Below are 21,944 nucleotides of genomic sequence, written 5' to 3' on the forward strand. Positions count from 1 at the left end.
TTAAAAGCGACCGCCATGTAAGTGCTTGAAAAGTGAAAGTGTGCTTGGAAAGTGAAAGCGTGCATGGCATGCTGAATGTTGCAGGAAACCATGGTGTGCCTGCAGTAGGAGAAACTCATTGAAGAAAATAGTGCTTACAGACTAAATAAGAAATACTGTATAACAACAGAAGTAGAAGAGTTAGTCTTCATGGGAGGTTAGAAATGAAGACACGGTGGTCGTAAAGAGGGACTAACAAGCCTATTACCGAATCAGAAGCCAGCATTTACAAAGGACAATGACACAAGCCAATGAAAAATATGGGTGGAACTTTAAATCCATACTCGAATACAGCATGCCTCGCAGAGCAGCGCATGTGCTGCCCAGGCTCGACCTAAAAAAAAAGGCTAAAATCCATTTTAATTGCGCTTACTCCTAGGAAACAAATTAATCATTTGATTATTGCAACCCCAACCTGTTTATGAGTGGGGCATCAGGGAAGAGTAAAACAATCAACTCGCCTCCGTCTACTTCATGGAATGGAAAATTCTTAATGCAATAGCTAGAATTTTTTGTCAGACTAAAATTACATTGCCGTTTCGCAGTCATTGTGGAAAAATCGATGAGGGTTTTAGTGTGTATAGCTTACATACCAATAGACCACATTCAGGCTTTAATTGAACTTTCTCCCACCACAAACTCACCCCACACCAAGATAAGTCGATTGGGAAAATATACCGCGCCCACCCACCACTAGAATTTTTTTTTAATCCCTTTTCTGCGTTAGAAATGTTAGCATATATAATATAGGGCCCGTTGTTATGAGCCGCCCACACTTAAAGCTCTTGGAATAACGTGCACTTGTCAATTAACATCCTCTTCGGGCCCACAGCTCAACCCGGCTTAGTTTTTCCAGCTGTCAAACCACAGCTCGGCTCCGCCCTGAAAGTATAGCGACCAATCGTACTTTAACAGCAAGACACGTTCTATCGGAGTGAATCTGACCAATGGGAATCTCACAACCACGAGCAAGGCGTCGCTGTACCAAGAACAGCCCAGGCGATGGAAAGAGAAAAAGGACGCGTTTGCTCAGCAGCGACTGTCACCAAAACGGCCATGTCGATATTCTTAATTTTGAAATCGAACGCCTTAACTGAGGGGCCCCAAAACACAGCACATGAATAGAGTAACATGTACTGCTTTGACGATGTTTGTTTACAGATATAACTTGATGAATGTTACTCTACAAAATATCTTACAAACCTGTCCAAAATTAACCACGTTCATTTAGACGCACAGCTCAAATCATACAAATCCATGAAAAACGAATAGCTTTACTCACTATACCACCCTCGAACTGCGTAGACATTACAGCTGTTGAACGTCAGATCTTCAGATGCTGGTTCTGTCTTATTTCCGCAGTTACTCGATACACCATAAACCAAACTGCGCCTGCGCAACCGGCTTTTCTCGACGTCACATGATGTCCGGCTTGGGAGGTGTGTCTTTTGCCATGGTGTGAAGTTTTGATCCTTGGTATACACGGAAGATGGCCGCCATGAGATTCTTGCTGCCGGTGCTTGGCGTTCTGTTGTTGGTATGCTGCGGCCTGCCACCCTCCAGTGGACAGAAGAAGAAGGAGGTGAGCGAGGAGGGGAATTCGGCCTACTGGCACTGAGCTCTGACAGCCTGAGACCCGGAAGTGATGGTCTCAAGGCACTGTGTCAGTGCAAGGTGCTCCAGAGCACTTGCATACATGAGTGATCTCTGTGGTACCCCCTACTAAGAGCTCCAGGGTGCTCTCCACATGAGCTCCATTGCTCTGGCTATCGGATGGGCTGTCTGCACTGATTGCATGTCGGCTGCAGCATAGTGCTTGGCATGTTTTACATGCAAGCGCTCCCAATTATGTTTGGAAAATGGTGTGTTTTCCTCTTTTGTCCTCTTGAAACTTGTTTCACTCCAATGAAAGTTAATTGAGAAATACATATCGTGTATTACATTTCCTTAATCTCTCTCACGGGTGTCCCCAAATGTCATTCATTTATACCAGTAACCTGGTTCTGTTGTCCTTGTGTGAGTCAGTAATGTATCTAATGCGTGCCGTGATCGTTCTGTTGCCAGGTGGTCTAGAATGCCATTGAGCCATGTCTGATTTGGTACTAACTGGCGTCTTTGTACACATTTGCTTAAATTCGTGCATGCTAGAGTTTTACCCGCTGAATTGCTTTAACCATTAGGTGGACTCATAAAACTAGCTTGAATCGATGGCACGTCTCGTGATTGTGCAGTGGCCTGTGTGAAAAGTATTGATGTTTTGCATAAGGTCTTCCATGGTTTCCCAAGTTTGTTACTGTTGCGTAACAACACACATTTGCATGCACTACACACTTTCAGGCGTGTCGTGTAGGTATGGTAACGTGCTGTAGGTTGTATTACATACCGTATTTATCTCTTTCTGGTTGTTATGTAGTGCTGTGTTTGCTGTTCTATCAACGGGGCACACACTGAACCAACTACTTCCCAGGAGCGTTGTTGCACATCATAGTGCCAGTGAGTTATGTTTGACGTGTACTGTTTTAGAGTAATGTGCGAGTATTATTTGCTCCTGATATACTGTTGAGATGGCAAATGCTTAGTTAAGTACGTGGCTTGGAGCTTTGCTGTATGCGTGGCAGTGCCAACATAGTATCAGACGTGTACTGTCACTGGTTTTGAATGTTATTTGTTTTCATGTGCAGTCTTGGTGGCAAACCCCCATTTGACTACATGGTTTTAAGTTTTATTGTGAAAATGAGGCAGTGCGAACCCTACAGCCACATATTTATAGTTCAGTCACTTTGGTTAAGCCTAAAACAACATTACAAACCTCGGCCAAGTTATTAACATGAAGGTGGATGCACTTGTTATGACTGCTAGGTGCAAAGCATGGAAACTCTTCATACAGGTCCAAGCCCCCATAAAGGGGTGCCCAAGGCTCCTGCCCTCTGGAAGTATAGCTCCTCTGCATTGCCTGCCTCTCTTTGGAGTGGCATTTTTGAACATTCTCGAAGGTCCGAATAAAAGAAAATATTCTCTACAGACTAGAGATTTAAATTTAGCAAGGCCATACTGGAATTGTGAGTGGGTGTCACTCCAACTTGATTCAGACATGAAGAAGAGTGTGTTATAATATTTTTTATGTGCAATGTATTTGCGACTGGTTGCTGTACGGTTCTGTAAACTGACGTGTATCGGGTGGGTCGAATGTCCCACATAGCTTTGCGAACGGTGCCTTAATTCCTCCTCGCTGGATCTTCTTCAAACTTCAGTTCTGTGCCTAGTGGTATGTGTTTCACATGTTTACGTAATTTGCTTACTGTCTGTGAGTTTTAGGCTGGACTAAAATTGCAGCTTACCGTAAGTGTACACGTATTCCTCGTCTAGGGTAGTTACTTCTCCCAGAGCCCTCGCTCCATTTTAGTTTTACAGAGACTGATGCTTGGTGGCAAGTGCTGATCAATTGCGAGATTACAGGCTTTTTCCTTGTACAATCACAGATGAGTCTCCTGACTCTTGTAATTAAAACTTATCTGTCTTTCATAGCTGAGACTATTTGTCCTTCGGTGTCTCCCATTGTAATGATGAGGGGGGGGAGAGGAGGGAAGCTGTAGTAGGATTTGCATGTATTTTGCGAAAATAATGTATTACTGAAATGGAGTGTCCACTGAAGTGCGGGTAATCCTTTCTGGCTTCCTCGCCCCACCTCAAAATATTTCCCTGTCCTCGTTTTTTAGGTCGAGCCTAGCACAGCGCGCAAGCGCTGCTTAGAGGATGACCTCTTAGAATTTGTACTTTTTCGAAAACTCCTGCATGTACTGCACTGTTTACAATGAGCACTCGTGCATGTACGGCATCCACCTTGCGGGAGTGAGCAGCGGCGCCATCTGTTTCGAGTTATCCGCGTTTGTTTGTATTTGCCTGTCTCGCGGTCGCGTTAATTGGCAACAGATGGCGGTCGCATTCACTTTCACGGCTGCGTGTTTACTGATAATTCTCATTGCCTTGCCTGTCTCGCGGTCCTTTCACTTTCGTGCCATGTTGATTTGTGCATAGGTTACTAAAACTGCTTGTGTTTTCTAGACTTAAAAAGTTAATGGGGAAAGGCCGTGAATATAAAACACACCAACATATTCCAACATCGGGCCTTTGCAGCATGTAGTATACACAACAGTGTCGCTGCCACTGGGCGGAAAATTACAGGAGAAATAAAAAACAAATTACAGTGGGCCTCCGCTCAATGGAAGTTATTCGCTTCAGAAGAACCGTGCATCACTGCATATTCAAACTGCCAGCGAGGGAGAAATCCAAAACGTATTTATGGCAGTTTTGCAACACGGATTACAGAGTGCATCGTCTTCAATGTCGCTTGTACAATTTAGACGTACTGCATGCAAAAGCCCAATATGCAGTAAGAGAGGCCACGTCACCACTAATGGACTGAGCGACAAGCACGCTTCGCCCCCAGAATCTTAAATTAGTTTAAGCTAGAGACGGAGCAATGCAACCAGCTGCAAAACTAAAAGTTATTCAAACGTTTTGGAAAAACATTTTACTGCTACACCGACCAACAGACACCTCCAAGTGAAAAATAAGCAACTTACAAACTCAGCAAAACCTCGCACATGCGATGCCATGCTAAACTACCGGAAACGGGAAGTAACAATACATTTCACATGGCTCACAGAGCTATCCCAGCCCACACAATGACATAGATGGGCTACATGAACGTTGTCGTTTTATTTACTGTCGCATGAAATGGTTGGAGAAACTCAAAAGCGAAGGGAAAAATAGTTTATCTCAAAAAAAGAACATTAAAGTGGCGTTTAAGCATTGAGGGTCTAGATATTAATTGAACTGAAGTTTTTCCAACAGACGTCTCCTGTTTTTTCAGGCTCTGAAGGTTTTTGAACCTCTGGTATATTTTCAGCCAGTCTTGCAAGCTTCAACAGAAATATTGTCCTGTAGCGCGTTTTTCTGTTTCCAAAGGCTCGCAACCAGCAATGTGGTCTCTTAGTTTTTCGTAAAGTACGGAGTGTTGATACCTTTGTCAAGCCACTGGTGTTCATTATGGCCACAATTGCCGTAGTTTTTACATTCTTTTTAAGTTTGAATGCTGTTGTGTGAATCTGCGTGTGTGGCTCTGAAGGTTTTTGCACCTCGGGTATTTTCTCAGCCAGTCTTGCAAGCTTCAACAGAAATATTGTCCCGTAGCGCGTTGTCTGTTTCCAAAGGCTCGCAACCGGCAATGTGGTCTCTTAGTTTTCGCAAAGTACGGAGTGTTGAGACCTTTGTCAAGCCGCGCGTGTTCATTATAGCCACAATCGCCATAGTTATGCGGCTTTTCCAAGCCAATTTTACAAAATTGGAGTACCGAATTATGTGGCCAAGTTGACTAAATTGCCCAGCTAAGAAAGACTAATTATGTGGCTTATAATTTCGTTAAAGGAACTCTTAAGAACCGCATGGTATTTTTACATTCTTTTTAAGTTTGAATGCTGTTGTGTGAATCTGCGTGTATGCTAATAGTGAACAAATGACAAAGAATGACTAAACTTGCTGTGCAGCATTTTATAACTTGCCTTTTTATTCTCAAAACAAATATTTTGACAATTTATGCAGCAGATAATACATTATATCGTGCGTGCTGGACATTAAGTACACAGGACCACTGATGCGCAATGGTGCTTTTCCAGTAGCGCGTGAGTATGGTGTTCCATTTCGGTGGCCCTTCCCTCAGCGAAGGAGTCTGTGATGTCATTTCTTACTGCCTCTCGCCATCGATGTTTCCTCATTTAACTTGATAGAGGTCGTTTTACCTCCCTCAATGACATCCGTGCACAAGGGTACAATCTCTACCACATGTCCAGTTACCACTTGAGAATGTAGGGCACTTGATCACCTTTATCTCAGTTACAAGGGCACAAAGAAGCAAGGTTAACGCACCATAATGCTCCAGTGTAGTGTCTTGTCTGTGGCTCCTGGCGCTCCCACAGCGTTTTGCTTGCGGGAGCCTCCTTGGGTGGCAGCTGCATTCTTCATGGGTCAGGTTATTCTTTCCCACCGTGCTTTCGCTTGTTTACATTTGCCTGTCCCTGCACATTTCCCTGCTACGATACGTTCATCGCTGCTGCCTTTTTTCTACGCCTTCTGTGCCCCTCTTAATCTGTCCCGAGACAAATATAATGAAATGTTACAATTGTGCCACAATGTGGTGCTGTATGTGAAAAAACGCTTCTCTTTTATAGATTACTTTTGTTTCAACAAATTATGCTCAGAGCATTGGCATAGGCAATAGGACTCGCTTTTGGGACCTTATAAGTATTTAGTTATGCAACACAGTATCCTTGGTGCAACAACATCAACTGTTGCATGGCTAAACACTTGTAAGGTCCCAAAGGCTAGATCTATTGGCTATGCCAATGCTTGTCTCTTCCTAACTTGTGGCTCCTAGTACAGGTACCCCAAGCTACCCAGCAGTAGATCACCTGGTTCTAGGTGTAGGCCAATGTTTTTCCTTCACTCCCAAAGATCTGTTGTCAAAAGCAAAGCCAAATGGATATACCCAGCAACAAGATCCTGGGAAAATGACTGTCTGGGTTGTGTTGAGCCAATACTCACCCAGGGCCTTTTAGTGTGTGTCTTCATCATCCTTCCTGTTTACTGTGAAAAAGCAGGAGAAGATGTAATTTGCTTGATTGTAAGTCTCCCTGAAACTCAAAGTTAGTTTGATTGAGCACTGGTTTTCCCTCCAATGTCTACAACTTTCAATCTATACTTGCGCCCTGAGAAATTAGTTTAGTTCTCCTTTAACTTCAGAAGACGCTATGTAATTGTGACTTGAGGGACCCAGCCCACAAAGGCCCAATTCAGATGGAGAACGATATGGTGCACTGTGCAACTGTGTTGATACACCAGTTTAGCACTTATGCCACCGTTTTTGGTGACGCCGGTTTCAACCGATTTGGAGTATTATACACTTTTCAGTGCTCTACCACTGTTCCCCTTCTCCGCTAGTTTACCAAAAAAAGTGTCTGTCTCAAACAGAAAAATTGGTTGACATGACTTTTTACCAACTTTCCTTCTATAATGCACACTTTTTTCACGTGTTCTGTTGAGTGCATAAGCGAAAAATAAGTGTTTGCAGTTGGCAGTAAGAATATGAGTGCACTTATGCTCCGTTGCAAAAAGCTGGCAAATGCTAACTGTGTAAAATTAGTAACGCAAGATTACAATAAAGAAGTGCTAACCGTTTGTCCAAAAGCTTTATTCTTGATATTTAGGATTTTAGCAGATAAACATAATCCAAAACCGTAAGTGTCTACCCAAAAAAATATATATTTAAAACCGTTCTTACGTGGTTTTTTCTACACCTACATACTTTCCAACCCCTTGACTTAAAGTCACTTTGTGCAGTGATTGTCTGATGTTCACACGTTTTATAATATTTGAATACTTGGAAGTAAGTATGTAAACAACAGCTAACCCTTGCAAGTAGCTACGTTCTTGCTATTAGATGCATATAAAGAGGAATATCTAGTTAACGTATTAATTTAGGATAATGGCAACACCATTGTTCTTTTGATCTATTCCTTCTTGTGATACACACCCTCAGTGACGTGCAAGGCCGGCTCTAGGGCGGTGCGATCGGTGCCACCGCCCTGGCATTGACTTGGGGTGGGAGCGCCCCAGTTGCAAATATATTACGGCTTGAAGACCACCTGCTGCCACGTTTCTTGCCTCCAGCAATTTTTAGACATCAATAAAAATGTCAAGATAACTCCGGTGAATAATGTTCTTCCTGGAGAGAGACGGAGTTTTGTCTAGTGGAAGTAAGACTCCTGGTAAGATAGCTCAGAGGGTTAATATGCCTGCTGCTAAGAACGTGTGCCCTTCAGATCACAAAGTGCGTATAATGTTAATAGGTCAATGGGTTACTGCTTTTTGTTACTTGCAGTTTAGAAGTTAAAATCCTAATATGGAACAATGAGCTATCAAGTGTCATCAATGAGCTGCATGCAAACTGCAAGGTGTATATTAGACCAACATGTTTTTGTCTGGTCTTTCCTTAACCTAATCTTGAAAAAGGGGTTCATTAGAGTAGAAATTAATTATTATTATTATAGAGAGCCCCTAGCAATTAGTGTTATGTTTAAAAAATCGGAATTTTGGCTTTTCCAGACCAAGGACTCTTAAACTATACTGCCTACCAGTTTGGATGACACGTGACTCCTACATCTTGTAATGTTCTGTGTTATGTAACATTTCCTATACACTGATTTACATGTGTGATATTCTCTGTTTAATGTGTGTATGATGTAAAGTGCTCTGACACCTCACACCGGTATGAGTGACGCTATGTAACTAAATGAATCTGAGAGACTGGTTATGGAGACTTGAGGGCACTGTTAAATGGTGGTAGTGAGAGAAGGCACAAACAAACATTGTCACACAGGGCGCCACTAGTGCTAAAGCCGGCACTGGTGACGTGCTTAAAGTACTTATTTAAAATGGCAGCATAGGCTGAGCTGCACAACTTTCTTACTACAGGTAACGTCGTCCCTCCTCTGAGCTAGCCATCCTCTCCTGCTTCAACTCCTACTTCACCACCCCTTCTTATTTTGGTGCTTTTCTAATCACTAACATCAACACCTTTATTTTTTTGATCCATTCTTAATCCTAGCCCATCGTTATCATTTAGGAAATATTTCCTTTCCCCGCCACCCTTTCTGGTCTCAGAAACATGTCGTACTATTTCAGCCTGTATACAGATGAGTACATGTTGTTTACTAAGTCTTTCACCTAACAGCCATCAATTTGTCCATGTCCATTTCTTTTAGCATATTGACATTCAATGTTCTCTGTGATGTGCCTTTGTCTGACCTAATTTTATTCAGAAGTACAGCGTGTTGGCACCCTTCCTTTCCGTTTGGACCTTATGTCAAATAAATAAGGTAGCTAAACCCAGTTACCAGGTACTCAATTGTTGCATTTGTACGTGCTTTCAGTAACACAGAAAGACATGCAAAACTGAATTACCTCTACTTTTGAAACTGATGAAAATAACCGGTAAACAACAATGATAGTGAATCCTTTTAAGAATAATTTTGTAGATTAGGTATCCTGAAGACAAATGGAAAATTAGTAAGAATATGACATTCATTCGATAAGTTTACCCTTAGGCGATATAGACATAGACTGCGTGGGGAAGGAGACTATCAGAACCCCGTTAAGAGGGTTACGGGGCAAGCAGGAGCTACTGGGCACAATCATGGTGGCTGAGGCCTTTTTAATTGTGATGTCCTGGGGACTTGCCTATTATGGCCAGGGAGCTATTTCTGGAAAAAAGGCGCATTCACCATAGGCTGATAAAAAAGTCTAAGGCAGCCTACTTTGCTGAACAAATTCAGGGGGCGGAAAATTCTGCCAAGGAACTTTTTTGCATCTATAAATCCCTGACGTCGGTGAATGCATCTACAGAGCCGGAGAGCTGCTCTACGGAGTCTTGTGACCGAATTGCAGACTACTTCTCCGCCAAAGTAGAGAAGATTTATTCAACCTTCCCTATTCGGCCTATAGGGCTGGACCTAGAGGAAGCAATGGGACACATAGAGACAGCAGGGCATATTATACGCTATTGCACCCCTCCTCCTGAGGAACTATTAGTGGTGTGCCGCTCTGTAAAAACAGGGTCCCCGTGGGATCCGGTGTCGCCAAAACGCCTGGCAGATAGTCTGGTAGTCTTGGAGCCTTATATAAGGCATATCCTCGACGTATCTTTCGGGTCAGGGAAGCTGCCGGTCGGATGGAAACAGGCGGTGGTGCTCCCGCTCAGGAAGAAACCCCATTTAGGCTTCGAGGTCCTAGAAAATCTGAGGCCCATCTCCCTCCTGCCTTTTCTGTCAAAAGTGGCGGAAAAGGTGGTTAATACCCAAATTATGAAGCACGTAGAGGAAAGGGGATTGCTCCATGCGACGCAGTTTGGTTTCAGGCCACGTCATTCCACCGAGTCCGCCCTCCTCATGGCGACGGAACATCTGAGAGAGGGCGTGGATGCAGGCCAAACTATGGTTCTGATCTTGCTGGACCTCAGCGCGGCGTTCGACACTGTAGCACACAACATCTTGCTACAGTGTCTGAACAGAGGTGGCATCTCTGGCACCGCGCTGAGATGGATCCAAGACTTCCTCAATGAGAGAAGTTTTCAAGTCAGGCAGGGAGACTGCTATTCTAGGGGGATGCCTCTGGGCCAAGGCGTGCCGCAGGGCTCGTCCTTGAGCCCTACCCTCTTCAATTTGTACGTCGCGCCTGTTGCATCGATCATGGAGTCATGGCCTCCAACTAGTCTCCTATGCCGACGACACGCAGCTGGTGATCTCCCTGTCGCAGGCGCCCTGTCTTGCTGCCGATGGCTTCCGTTCGTGTATGAAAGATCTTGCCGAATGGATGGCCAACAATTGCTTGAAGCTGAACGGCAGCAAGACAGAGGTGCTTGTGGTAGGGAGAGCCCAGTCTGCCTGGTCGCCGGCGTGGTGGCCCTCCTGCCTTGGCCCCCCCCCTACCCCGTGCCTAGAGGCGCGCAATTTGGGGGTGTGGTTTGACGTAGGGCTCACTTTTGGCCCCCAGATTAATCGGGTGGTGGGAGTCTGCTTCGGGATTCTGAAGCGGCTGAGAAAGGTCCTGGACTTACTCCCGCTGGAAGCACGTCAAACCCTGGTTCATGCCCTGGTAACAGCTAGGGCGGACTACGGGAACCTGTTGTACCTGGGGGCGCCAGAAAAAAAGCATGGCCCGGCTGCAAGTGCTCCAGAATGCGGCAGCACGTCTGATACTCAGACTGCCTAAAAGGGCGCCTTCTAAGGCGGCCCTCCAGCAGCTACACTGGCTTCCCGTAAGGAGAAGAGTGGAGTATAAAGCCCTCTGTACCTGTCATCGTATTTTGAATGGCAGGGCACCCGCCCCCCTGACGAATTTGATCAAAGCGTACATACCAACACGGGCGCTTAGATCAACAGGGGGTGGCCTATTGAGGACCCCAAGAATTAAGAAGGCCCGCATGGGAGGCAGGTCTTTCAGACACTTGGCGGCAACTAATTGGAACAAACTGCCAACGGACCTGCGTCTGGAACTAGATGAGGCCAGATTCCGGAAAAAATTAAAAACTTATCTTTATAGCAAATAATGGCCCGTGCTGTTTTTGTGTTCCCTGTCATCTGCCTACTCCCACTTTCAGCGCGTGGACACGCCGGTGTGCGTAAGCGCAGCGCTCAATAAATGTCCCAATAATAATAATAATGGATCCTGCTCAACTGGGCCAAGCATCCCATCTGTACCTGACTCTGTTAGGTAGCGTTGAATGAGCAGCCAAGGCTCTTTCGGGGATGAGGGGGGGAGCACAGCTACAGATCAGTGAACCTAACTCGTACCTCAACGTGCAAGCAGTGCAAACAATAAATTAATGTCCAGTCAAATACTTGTTTTTATATAAAAATAAGTATTTTATTTCTAATTCTACACATGCAAAGGGAAACGACATTCAAAAGCAATAACACAACCCCCCCTTGAATGAGTCCTCTAGTAGTTGTAAGGCCACTCTCTGTCTCGCTAACTTTGGTGCAACAGTTTCAATGTTATTCCCCATTCATTTCTGGGCACATCCATGGAATGTAAACTATTAGGCTGGGCTCAAGAGTCTCTCCTCTGACTCCTTTCGGAAGTTCAGTCACAAGAGTCTTTAGGGTTGCAGTACCAATTGAAGTATGTCCCCTGGGGCCCCAAATGCCCAGTTCATGGCTTACCCTCTCTGGCGGTGTGGAATCCTTCAGCGGGGCAGTGAAGTCCTGCTCCAGATTGGCAAAGTCTTTTTGCGCACGGTCACAAGCTCCAGCACCCGGCAGGTGCTGTCTCCTCCAAGCCAAGCTACAGGCTGGTTCTAGCGGTCTGGTTTGTTCCTGTTCTGGTGATTTTATGGTAAGTCACACTTCCATTTGTGGGGTCGATTGGAGGGGGGGGAGGAGGGGGCAGGGGGCAGAATGGGAGGTTGATCTACTTGCTCCGGAAGGGCTCCAGCGATGTCCTTTGACCCTCGGTCCTCCGGTGCAGTTAGCAGAATACCGACTGGACCCTCTGTGGTCACAGTAACAGTTTCTCATCCTGGTTACTGCCCGAACCATCTCCTCAGCGTCTCTGGCAGCCCCATCTGGCATACAGTGTTGCCACCACAGGACTCATGTCTGGTCATATTGACCTGGCATTGATGTTCACGGTGGCCGCCTCTCTGGCACACAGGGCCAACTATCACAAGGTCGTGCAGGCCTGGCATCCTCCACACAACCCTCGCTCCTCGGCTCACTCCACGGTGGCAGAAGCTGATTCCTCACACCTTGTAGAGTGCGCCCTCACAATAGGGCTCACCTCTGGACCTTGTTCCATCCAGCGTATACCTCTTCCTCAGAGGGCTTACTGGTCTTGGCAAGGAGGCAGGCGTTGTTGCTCGAGGGCAGGTGGTCTTGCTCTCCCTGGATCTTTTAAGTTTTATGTTGGAGTTCAGCTTCTTTGAAATGGACTTGTTTCCTCTTTCTTCAACCTCCTGAAGGAAGTCTGTCACAGCAGGCAGGACTTCGAAGCTGATTAACCAGCGAGATTCATGGGAGTGACCAGAGTGCACACCTGGATGTCGGCCACAGTGATGTGCATCAAAAGGCGAATCCGGAGCTCCCAACCCTAATCTTTATTATTCCCTTATCAGTCAAATCTCTCTCGTTCTGACATGCGTCCAAGCTCCTTACTTGTTGTGATCTACCATTGAATCAAAGAGCGCTTTGAAACGCACACAGATAGCCTGGCTCTTTCATTCTCCAGTGCATGTTCCTATCAGCTTACAGGAATGTAGCAAAACACATCTGTCGGGGGGGTGGGGGGGGGAGAGGGGTTCTCCTCTCCTCATGTTTTCCACCAGGCAGGCCAGGCCTTACCAAAATGGAACCCAGGGTCCTCCATGTAATGTACCAGTTTAGGCACACTTGCACTTGGTACATCCACAGCACACTTACTGCACATTACTGTTATCCTCACGTATTATGCCACCACAAGAATAACTACATGCAGCAAAGACGTTCCATCTGCACTGCCTGTTCAGTACTGCAGCCTTTCTGTATTGTATTAGAGTGTTATTTTAAAAACACACACTGCCAGCATACACACATTTACCACATGTGCACTGTATCACACTTAACCCCTTGTGTAGTGTACTTCTTGCGAAATCACACGCCCTCAGCACTTTGTCCATCATGCATGCCCTTCCACATCTACCAGGTGTGAGTTAAGCACACAGCAGCTTTTTACCCTGTGTTACTCCAGTGACACAGGGTAAAAAGGTCCTGTTCACTACTACTGATCACTACATGGTATGCTGCCACAACCACGCTTATGCTGCTTAACTCCTGGTGAAGGCGGTAGCGTTCCACCACTATGAGGGCAGCACTTTGGGCACCCTCGTGGTCCAAAAAGACCGCAATCCGTGAGACAGGCCTATGTCATGGTGCACACGCATGATCCATGTTCGCCTAGGGGAAAAAAATATCATTAGGGATCCAGACAGTTGGGCAGTACATATCTCTTACCATGCAGAGGACTTTTCAGTCCCAACAGGGACAAACCAAGGAAACTTTTGGCCTGGCTCCTGAAAAGAGAGCCACCAAGCCTCATAATTCTGGGACTGAAAAAGCTAGTGGCACCATAATTGCAACTCAAAGTAGCATAAAAAGGCACTGCAGAAAAACCTGACTCATTTGAAGTGGAAACCGACAGACGTCACTTGAGGCCTGATGTAGGCCTTTCTTGGAATGCTTAATCTTCCAGTGCTGTCACAGGATAAGCTAACTAAATTTGAATTAGGATTGTAGTGTAAGCAAATAATTGAAACAATCAAAGAATGCCAAATGGGAAGGCTCTGAGAGGAGATACCTGCCGGCAGATTTTAATCACGCTTACACAGGTCAGCTGTCAGACATTACTGAAGGTACATGGTGAGGCCACATCACAGGGAAAGCTCCCAGACATGAGAGAGTAATGATGCTCAAAAAGGAGAACCACCACTGTACCACAACTATAATTGGCCATTGTCGATGACTAATTCAGACACTGAAATACTGAGCAAGGCACTGGCTACTAGGTTCCTTAGAGTGAAACGCTCACTTGTATATGAGGTTCAGTCTGACTTCTACCTGGGTATAGATACCTCTTGAATCTAAGGAAAATAAGTAATCGACTACATGCCCCCGCTCAATTGAAAGAAGATTGTGCACTATTCACGCTTAACCCAGAGAAAGCCTTTGATGCGCTTGTTTGGTACCTTGTCTTTGGTCCGAATGACATGGACTCAGTGTGCTTGGTTTATGCTCAGCCAATGGCTCAGGTAAGGTTGGAGAGACTGGTCTCAGAGGGATGGAAAATAGAGAGGAAGCCAGACATGGTGCCCACTGTTGCCCCTGCTGGTTACTCTCAAAATGAAGCTTTGGGCAATGACTCGGGGGGGCCCTATACCAGTTGGGCATCAGGGTTGGCGGTGTTGTCCGTGCACTGTGATTGTAGGTGGATGACATGCTTCTGTACCCCAGATGACTCTTTGCTAATCCTGCAGTAACCTGACCAATTTGGTGCAGTTTCCAGTCTGCAGACCACCAAACAAAAACATAAGTTTTGCGGAGTATGGTGGGCGTCGCAGTGAATAATCGGCCAGACTAGGGTCGTCACTGGGAGACAGATTTTTTTTTTTTAGATACTGGTAGCACATTCAGTACAACTACGTATGTGCTTAGTGCTTGAGAATCTGGCTAATTCAGTGTGGTTCTGGAACGTCCTGCCGCTTTCTATTATGAGGAGAATTACAGTTGCCAAAATCTTCCTCCAGCGATGTCTGCATGTTCTCACTGTGTCCCTTATATTGGTCAACCTTTCAAGAACTAGATAAGCACTGATATCCTTGGTTTGGGCAGGGAAACGATTAGGGCTAACTTAGATATAATCAGGCTGGACTGGGATAAGTATTGACTAGGAATGCAGGAGCTGAAGCTTTTATATAGCCTCTCAGTTGCAGCATGTATTGAGATAGGCAGAGGAGGATGATTATGGGGAAAAGTGTTTGGTAGCTGGTACCTGTGAAGGTCAGACTCTAGTAGAGCTACTAATGAGAGACCAAGCCATCACACATCCATCGTGTGGCAGACAAAACGAACTTAGGAGGCTGCTGTAGGGAGGATTCTTCACCAACCCCCTGTTGTCGGATCCTTAGAAATCTGGTCTGTATAGCCTTTCAGATGTAAGCTGTGACGCATGCTTTGAGGGAAAGGAGTGTGGCACACTGAAGGGCTGATGCTCAAAAGGCTCTTTCATAAAATTTGCAGAAGCATAATAATTATTCGGTTCCGGCTGTACCAGTTCCTCCAGCACACCAGGCCGGCCAAAACAGTCAGGGATATATGGACTCATTACCCAAAGACCTTGATAGAGCTAGGCAGGAGACTGGTCTTGCAATTGTACATGAATAGAAGGCATATAGAAAGAGGACACCTCTAAAAGTCAAGTAGCAAAGGCAGGATGACCTACAGGAACCGACCCCCTCCAAAAATGGGAGATGGTGTGCTCCCAAGGAAAATAAAAAGTACAATAGTACGTATTAATGTCCGATTCAGGATAACACATTTATAATACCTGTTCTGCACATATATGAAACAACATAAGCTTAATAGGCTACATCCACAGTGCACCTCTATTGGTCCAGGGTACACTGTTTGTGGCCTCCTTTTTATGTATGACGCGGTCCTATGATGTGGTAAGTGACTATTGGTAGATGGGAGGGCCAGTGCCCGATTCCTGGAAGGGGGCGGTGGTGGTCCCGATTTATAAAAAAAAGGATGCAGAGAATCCCCGGGAAACTACCGCCCCATAAGTCTTATAGACTCCACCCAAAAGATAGCAGGAAAAGCCATACTTGGGAGGATCCTTCATTGGGTGGAGGAAAATAAAATATTATCAGACTTTCAGGCGGGCTTCCGGGCAGGAATGGGGACGATTGAGCAGGCGTTTAGGTTGGCACTCCTTGGGTGGAAGGTGGTGGAACTAGGCAAGGGCAGTCTATACCTGGCTTTTATAGACCTGAGGACTGCCTTTGACCTAGTTCCCCAGGAGGAGCTATGGAGGGTGCTACATGGGTTGGGATTGCCTCCTTACATCCTGTCCCTCCTTATAAGCCTTCATGCTCATACCTTTGCTCAGGTCCGCTGGGGAAGAAATGGAGAGCTAACAGAGAAAATCCCAGTGTCTAGGGGTGTGAGACAGGGATGTGTTTTGGCCCCCACCCTTTTCTCCCTATATGTGAACGGGGTGGTGGAATATCTCCAGCAAGACCCAGCCGACGCCCCCTGTCTCGGAGGAGTGAGGATCCCCACCCTGCTTTTTGCGGATGACATGCTTCTGATATCAAAGACTCCGCAAGGCCTGCAGAAGCTGCTAACTCGTTTTCAGGATTTCTGCGGTGCAAAAGGCTTAGTAATCAACGTGGACAAAACTAAGTTCCTAGTCCTAAATCCCCCAAGGAAACTGGGCCGCCCCCCCACTCTCAATTCTGTCGCCTTGGAAAAAGTATCCGAATTTGACTACCTCGGAATTCGGATCACGGACAGCATGAACTGGACGCCCCACACTGCTAAGATGGTATTGAACCATAAGAGAGTAGGTGGTGCCCTCCTGAGGGAATTCCGGGCATCTCCCAGGAGGTCGCTTGCCCCAGTAATCGACATCTACAAGGCTAAGGTAGTAACATCAGCGTTGTATGGGGCTGAACTGTGGGGGCATTGCTGTCTGGACTCCTTGGCATCAGCAGAGAGTAAGCTCCTGAAACCCCTAATCGCCATCCCACCAACTACGCCAACAGTCCCTGTGCTGTTGGACACAGGATGTAAGAACATAAAAGACCAAGCCCGCCTTCGCCCACTCCTCTTATGGGCACGCATCTGGAGGGGCGAAGAGTTAAAATCGTATGCCGAAGGGTTGGCTGAGATAATGAGCTTGGGTGGTTGGGCAAAAATCAAGTGGCTGAGAGACACCAAAAAACTTTTGGAGGAAATGGGACTGGGGAATTGTTGGTTGTCTAGATCGGCTCCACCAAAAGAGGTCCTGAAAAGACTATACTGGAATTGGGTTAAGGACCAGCTACTTACAAACTCTGGACATTGTAAATCCACCGTTGCCTTTTTAACAGTAAAAGATACTGTGGTTTACGAGCCCTATCTGGACCTTATTACCCTTCCATTTGATCGAGCATTGTATTTTAAATTTAGAGTGGGCTCCCTCCCAGTCGGTGCATTGGTGTCTAAGTGGAAATCATGTGCTCACACGTCTCCTTTTTGTGCATGCTGTCCCACCAGGATAGAATCCATTATGCATATCCTGTTTGAGTGTCCCGACTATGCTAAATCTAGGAGTTTTTGGCTTAAACCCCTTTGTCGCAATATGGGCACGAGAAGCTATCTAGTAGCCCTGCGCATCCTAATGACGGACACCTCTCCCCCCCATTGTTTGTGGTGTAGCTAAATTTTTAAAGCAGTCTTGGCTGATCCGATGCAAGAGATTGTCTCTTTTTTTTTTTTCCCCAAAAACCTTTATTTGAGCAAGCATAGAAAAATACAAGAATGGGCCTACAACCTCACGGGCTGGCCGCTAATAATAAGGCACAAGGCATAAAGTAGAATGTACACCCGTGGTCAGGCACGAATCCATCACAAAGCATTACTCCCAACATATCACAGAGCATTTTGAATTTTTATTTTATACAAAAAGAAAAAACAAACACTAAAGGCGAATGCACGGTAATTAAGGTCAGCTCAAAGAACGGAGGGGATGGTTCACGATCAGGAGAACATACCCAGAGCCCGGAGGCTCCAACAAGGTCGGGGGGGGGAAGAGCAGCGGGGAGAATAGGAAATTCAAAAAACAGTATGAAAGGGTTCCGGGAACGCTCGCCTAGGGAGATAGGACAACCTCAGTAGTGCCTACAGGGGGAGGGGTACAGATATCCCCACGATATTCATTCCACTGGCCCCAAATCTTCGTCCACGCCCCGTGTCTGCCCCTGGCCACATAAACAGTCTTCTCACGAAACATGGACCAGTCCATGTTGTCCTCCCATTTCGAGACCTCAGGGGGCCTGGATGCGCCCCAGAGTTGGGCAACATCCCGTTTCGCTATCATGTAACCCAAGGTAGCCCATCTGGTCTGGGCCACCGAGTAGTCAGTGGGCTCCCAAACATTCAACAGACATCGTCGAGGCTCCGGCCGCAGGGCCACACCAGTCACATCAGTCATCACCTCAAGCACAGCAGTCCAGTAAGCCGCTACAACCGGGCACTCCCAAAGAATGTGTAAAAAGGTAGCACTCGAACCACAACCACGCTTACATAACCCATCCAAGGAAAAGCCCATCTTCACCAGACGCGGACCAGTGACATACACTCGATGAAGGATCTTAAGTTGAACCAAACGGAGACGGGCAGGAATGGCTACCTCCTTGGGAGAGGAGAGTGCCGATTGCCAATCTTCATCGTCTAGTTCCAACCCATCGCCGACCCAAGCCTCCCGAAGTCGGACCAATAAGTCCGCCCGATTATTGATCAGCTTCTTATAGATCAGGGAAATAGTGCTATCAGGCAGGTGCCCATCAAGGACACGATCTTCGAGGGGGGAAGACGCAGGCAGGGCCTCATCAGGAATCAAAACTGAGGCGAGGGCGTGCCGGACCTGCAGATAACGAAAAAATTCCCTACCATTCAAACCATATTCCGCCTGGAGGGCCTGGAACGACTTCACACTACCCTTCGAGCACACATCACCCACCTTACAAATCCCAATCATATCCCAGCGGTCGAAACCCTTGGTAGACCAGAGACAGCCCAATCGTTCCGAGGCATAAAGCGGCGTTGCCAGCGTCAATCGATCCTCCCATCCCAAACTCACATTCGCCGCTCGCCACATAGTTACTGCAATCCTGGACGGGCCCACGAGATGGCGCCCGGCAGATCGAGAATAAAGCGCTCTATTAAAGTCCCCACCCGGCAGCTGGAGTCTATCCATCTCGAATGCAGGATTACGACCCGGTGAAAACATCACGTGGTTAATAGCAGACAACTGGGCCGCCCAGTAATATCGCTTGATATCGGGGAGCGCCATGCCCCCGTCGTACCAAGGGATGGTGAGTTTCGCGAGGGCAATACGTGGACGCCCGTCCCAAATCAATTGCCTTTGAAGACTCTCGATCTCTCGGAAATAGGTCTTGGGGATAACGTCATAGAAGTTCTGGAGCGCGTAAAGAAACCGCGGCAAGGACATCATTTTAAACAGGGCCGCCCTGCCCAGAGGAGACAAAGGAAGCTTACGCCAACGTGCCACGTCCAGTCGCAATCTAAGCAACGGGGGGAGGAGATTACGCTCAAAGCGGAGCGAGGCGTCCATCGTAATAAAAATCCCCAAATATTTGAAGCCAGACTGGACCACCTGGATAGGAAGTCTGCTCGGCAATGGGGGCAAAACACCCGAAAGAACATACACGCAGGACTTGGCCCAGTTAATAACGAGGCCTGAGTTGGCACCAAAGGAAGAAAGTACGTCAAATAAAACAGACAGAGATTTACGCGGGGAGGTGAGATACAAAAGAATGTCATCCGCGTAAAGCGAAACGCGGTCCTCAAAGTCCGGAGACCAGCGAATCCCCTTGAGCGAAGGTTCCCACCGAAGCCAAGCAGCCAATGGTTCCAGGGCGAGTGCAAAAAGCAACGGAGACAAGGGGCATCCCTGACGGGTACCCCTACCAAGGGTGAAAGGAGCCGAAACTCTACCATTTTCCACCACCTGTGCCAGAGGTTCCGCATATAATAACTTGATCCAACCAATAAACTCAGGCCCGAAACCAAATTTCTCAAGAGCCGCCCAAAGATAAGGCCACTCCACAGTGTCGAAAGCCATTGAGGCATCCAACGATGCCAAAATGGCCGGCTCCGTCAGAAGCCCCGCCCTCGCAATCGCGCCGTGAAGACGACGTAGGTTCAGAGCTGTGTTGCGATGCAGGATAAATCCGGATTGATCTGGATGGACCAAGTCACTAACGACCGTCAGGAGGCGGGACGCCAGGAGTTTCGCCAATATCTTGGGTTCAACATTTAGCAGGGATATGGGCCTATAGGAGGAACAAAGTTCTCGCGGTTTACCATCCTTGGGGATGACAACTATCGTGGCCAGTCGCTGATCATAAGGGAGAATACCCCGTTCCCGGGACTCCAGAAACATGGCGCGAAGATATGGCGCCACCCTATCGGGACGCAACTTGTACAGTTCAATTGGCAACCCGTTCGGGCCCAGTGCTTTGCCCGAACGGAGTGAACGGATGGCAGTAGCTATCTCATCAACCGTAAAGGGGGAGTCCAACGCCACACGATCCAAATCGGAAACACTGGGCAGAGCTATATCACGCAATAGAAGGCGAGAGTCAGCCACATCTCTCACAGACACAGGGGTATACACCACACGAAAGTACTCAGCAAAACGGTCAACTATTCCAATCGGGTCCGTCACACTCTCACCACTCGAAGACTGAATCACCGGCACCACACGATTAGCTCTCTCCTTCTTATCCAGCCACGCCAGCAATTTACCCGCTTTGTCACCCACATCATACAAACGACCCTGCTGCTCCCGAAACATCACTCTAGCAGCATCCGTGACCATGGATTTATAGGCAAATTGTTTCAGACCCAGGGCATGGAGTTTCGCAGACGTGACACCAGACTCCAAAGCATCCTCCAATGTAGAAATCTCTCCCTCAAGGTCCACCACCTCCCTATTCCTCGCCCTCTTAGCTTCAACAATAAGGGAGAGGGCCTGCCCACGAATCACCGTCTTAAAGGCCTCCCATAGGGACACAGCCGAGGACACAGACCCCTCGTTATCCAGAAAATACGCGTCCAAAGACTTAAGCAGAAGTCTGCGGGTCTCGGGGGAGGTAAGGTACCACGGATTGATGGGAGCCACCCGGCCCACTGCCTCCACTCCAACCTCAAAACGAAGCCAGAGCAGAGAGTGGTCAGAGATACCCCTGGGCAGGTGTACAATCTCACGCACCGCTGGCGACTGAGCAGCAGGCATCAGGAAATAATCCAGCCTAGACAGACTCCCATGGGCCCCAGAGTGAAAGGTGTACTGAAGCTGAGTAGGATGTAGAAGCCTCCAGCAATCCACCAAGCCAAAGGTATCCAAAAATCCACCCAACCATTGTTGGGCCGCAGGAGTATCTCTAGGGGGAGAACACCGAATTAAAATCACCAGCCAGAAAGAGAGTACTATCAGGGAGGTCCAACAAGACACGGCCCAAATCTGAAAAGGTAGAGGTCTGCAGGCCGGGGGGTACATAAACAGTAAATAAGGAGAGGGCACGACCTTCATAGCGACCCACAAGGACAGCATATCGCCCCGGTCATCCTGAATCACATCATCAATAGCTAGGGGGAGGGAAGCCCGAACAAGGATACCCACACCCCTAGAACCCGAGGTAAACCCCGAATGTGCTACGAGGCGATAGCCCCACCTATTCATCGCATGACAAACATTGCCTACCAAATGAGTCTCCTGCAGGAAAACAATATCAGGACATAAACGTCGTATACATTTCAACACCACACTTCGTTTGATACGATCCCCCAGACCGTTAACGTTCCACGAAACAAATCTCAACCCGCTACCCCCCATCCCACCCAACAACGCCAAAGCCCCCCACCAATGAGCATGACACCAGAAACATTTTCAAACACAGGATAAAGTCGCCTTGAAAACAGAACACACAAACAATAAACTTCCCAACCACCCTCCCCCCAAATAACAAG

At 47.1% G+C, this 21,944-nt stretch overlaps 1 protein-coding gene across 1 annotated transcript in view; it reads left to right on the forward strand.

Moving 5' to 3' along the window:
- Positions 1-1,427: 1,427 nt before the first annotated feature.
- Positions 1,428-21,944, forward strand: part of MAGT1 (magnesium transporter 1) — a 191,201-nt gene continuing 170,684 nt past the window's right edge. The window contains exon 1 of the mRNA XM_078688829.1: positions 1,428-1,621. Within this exon, the coding sequence (XP_078544955.1) occupies positions 1,529-1,621 (93 nt within the window). The 5' untranslated portion in view covers positions 1,428-1,528. The remainder of the gene's footprint in view (positions 1,622-21,944) is intronic.

This window comes from Lissotriton helveticus, chromosome 4_1, assembly GCF_964261635.1.
Source record: "Lissotriton helveticus chromosome 4_1, aLisHel1.1, whole genome shotgun sequence".
NCBI lineage: Eukaryota > Metazoa > Chordata > Amphibia > Caudata > Salamandridae > Lissotriton > Lissotriton helveticus.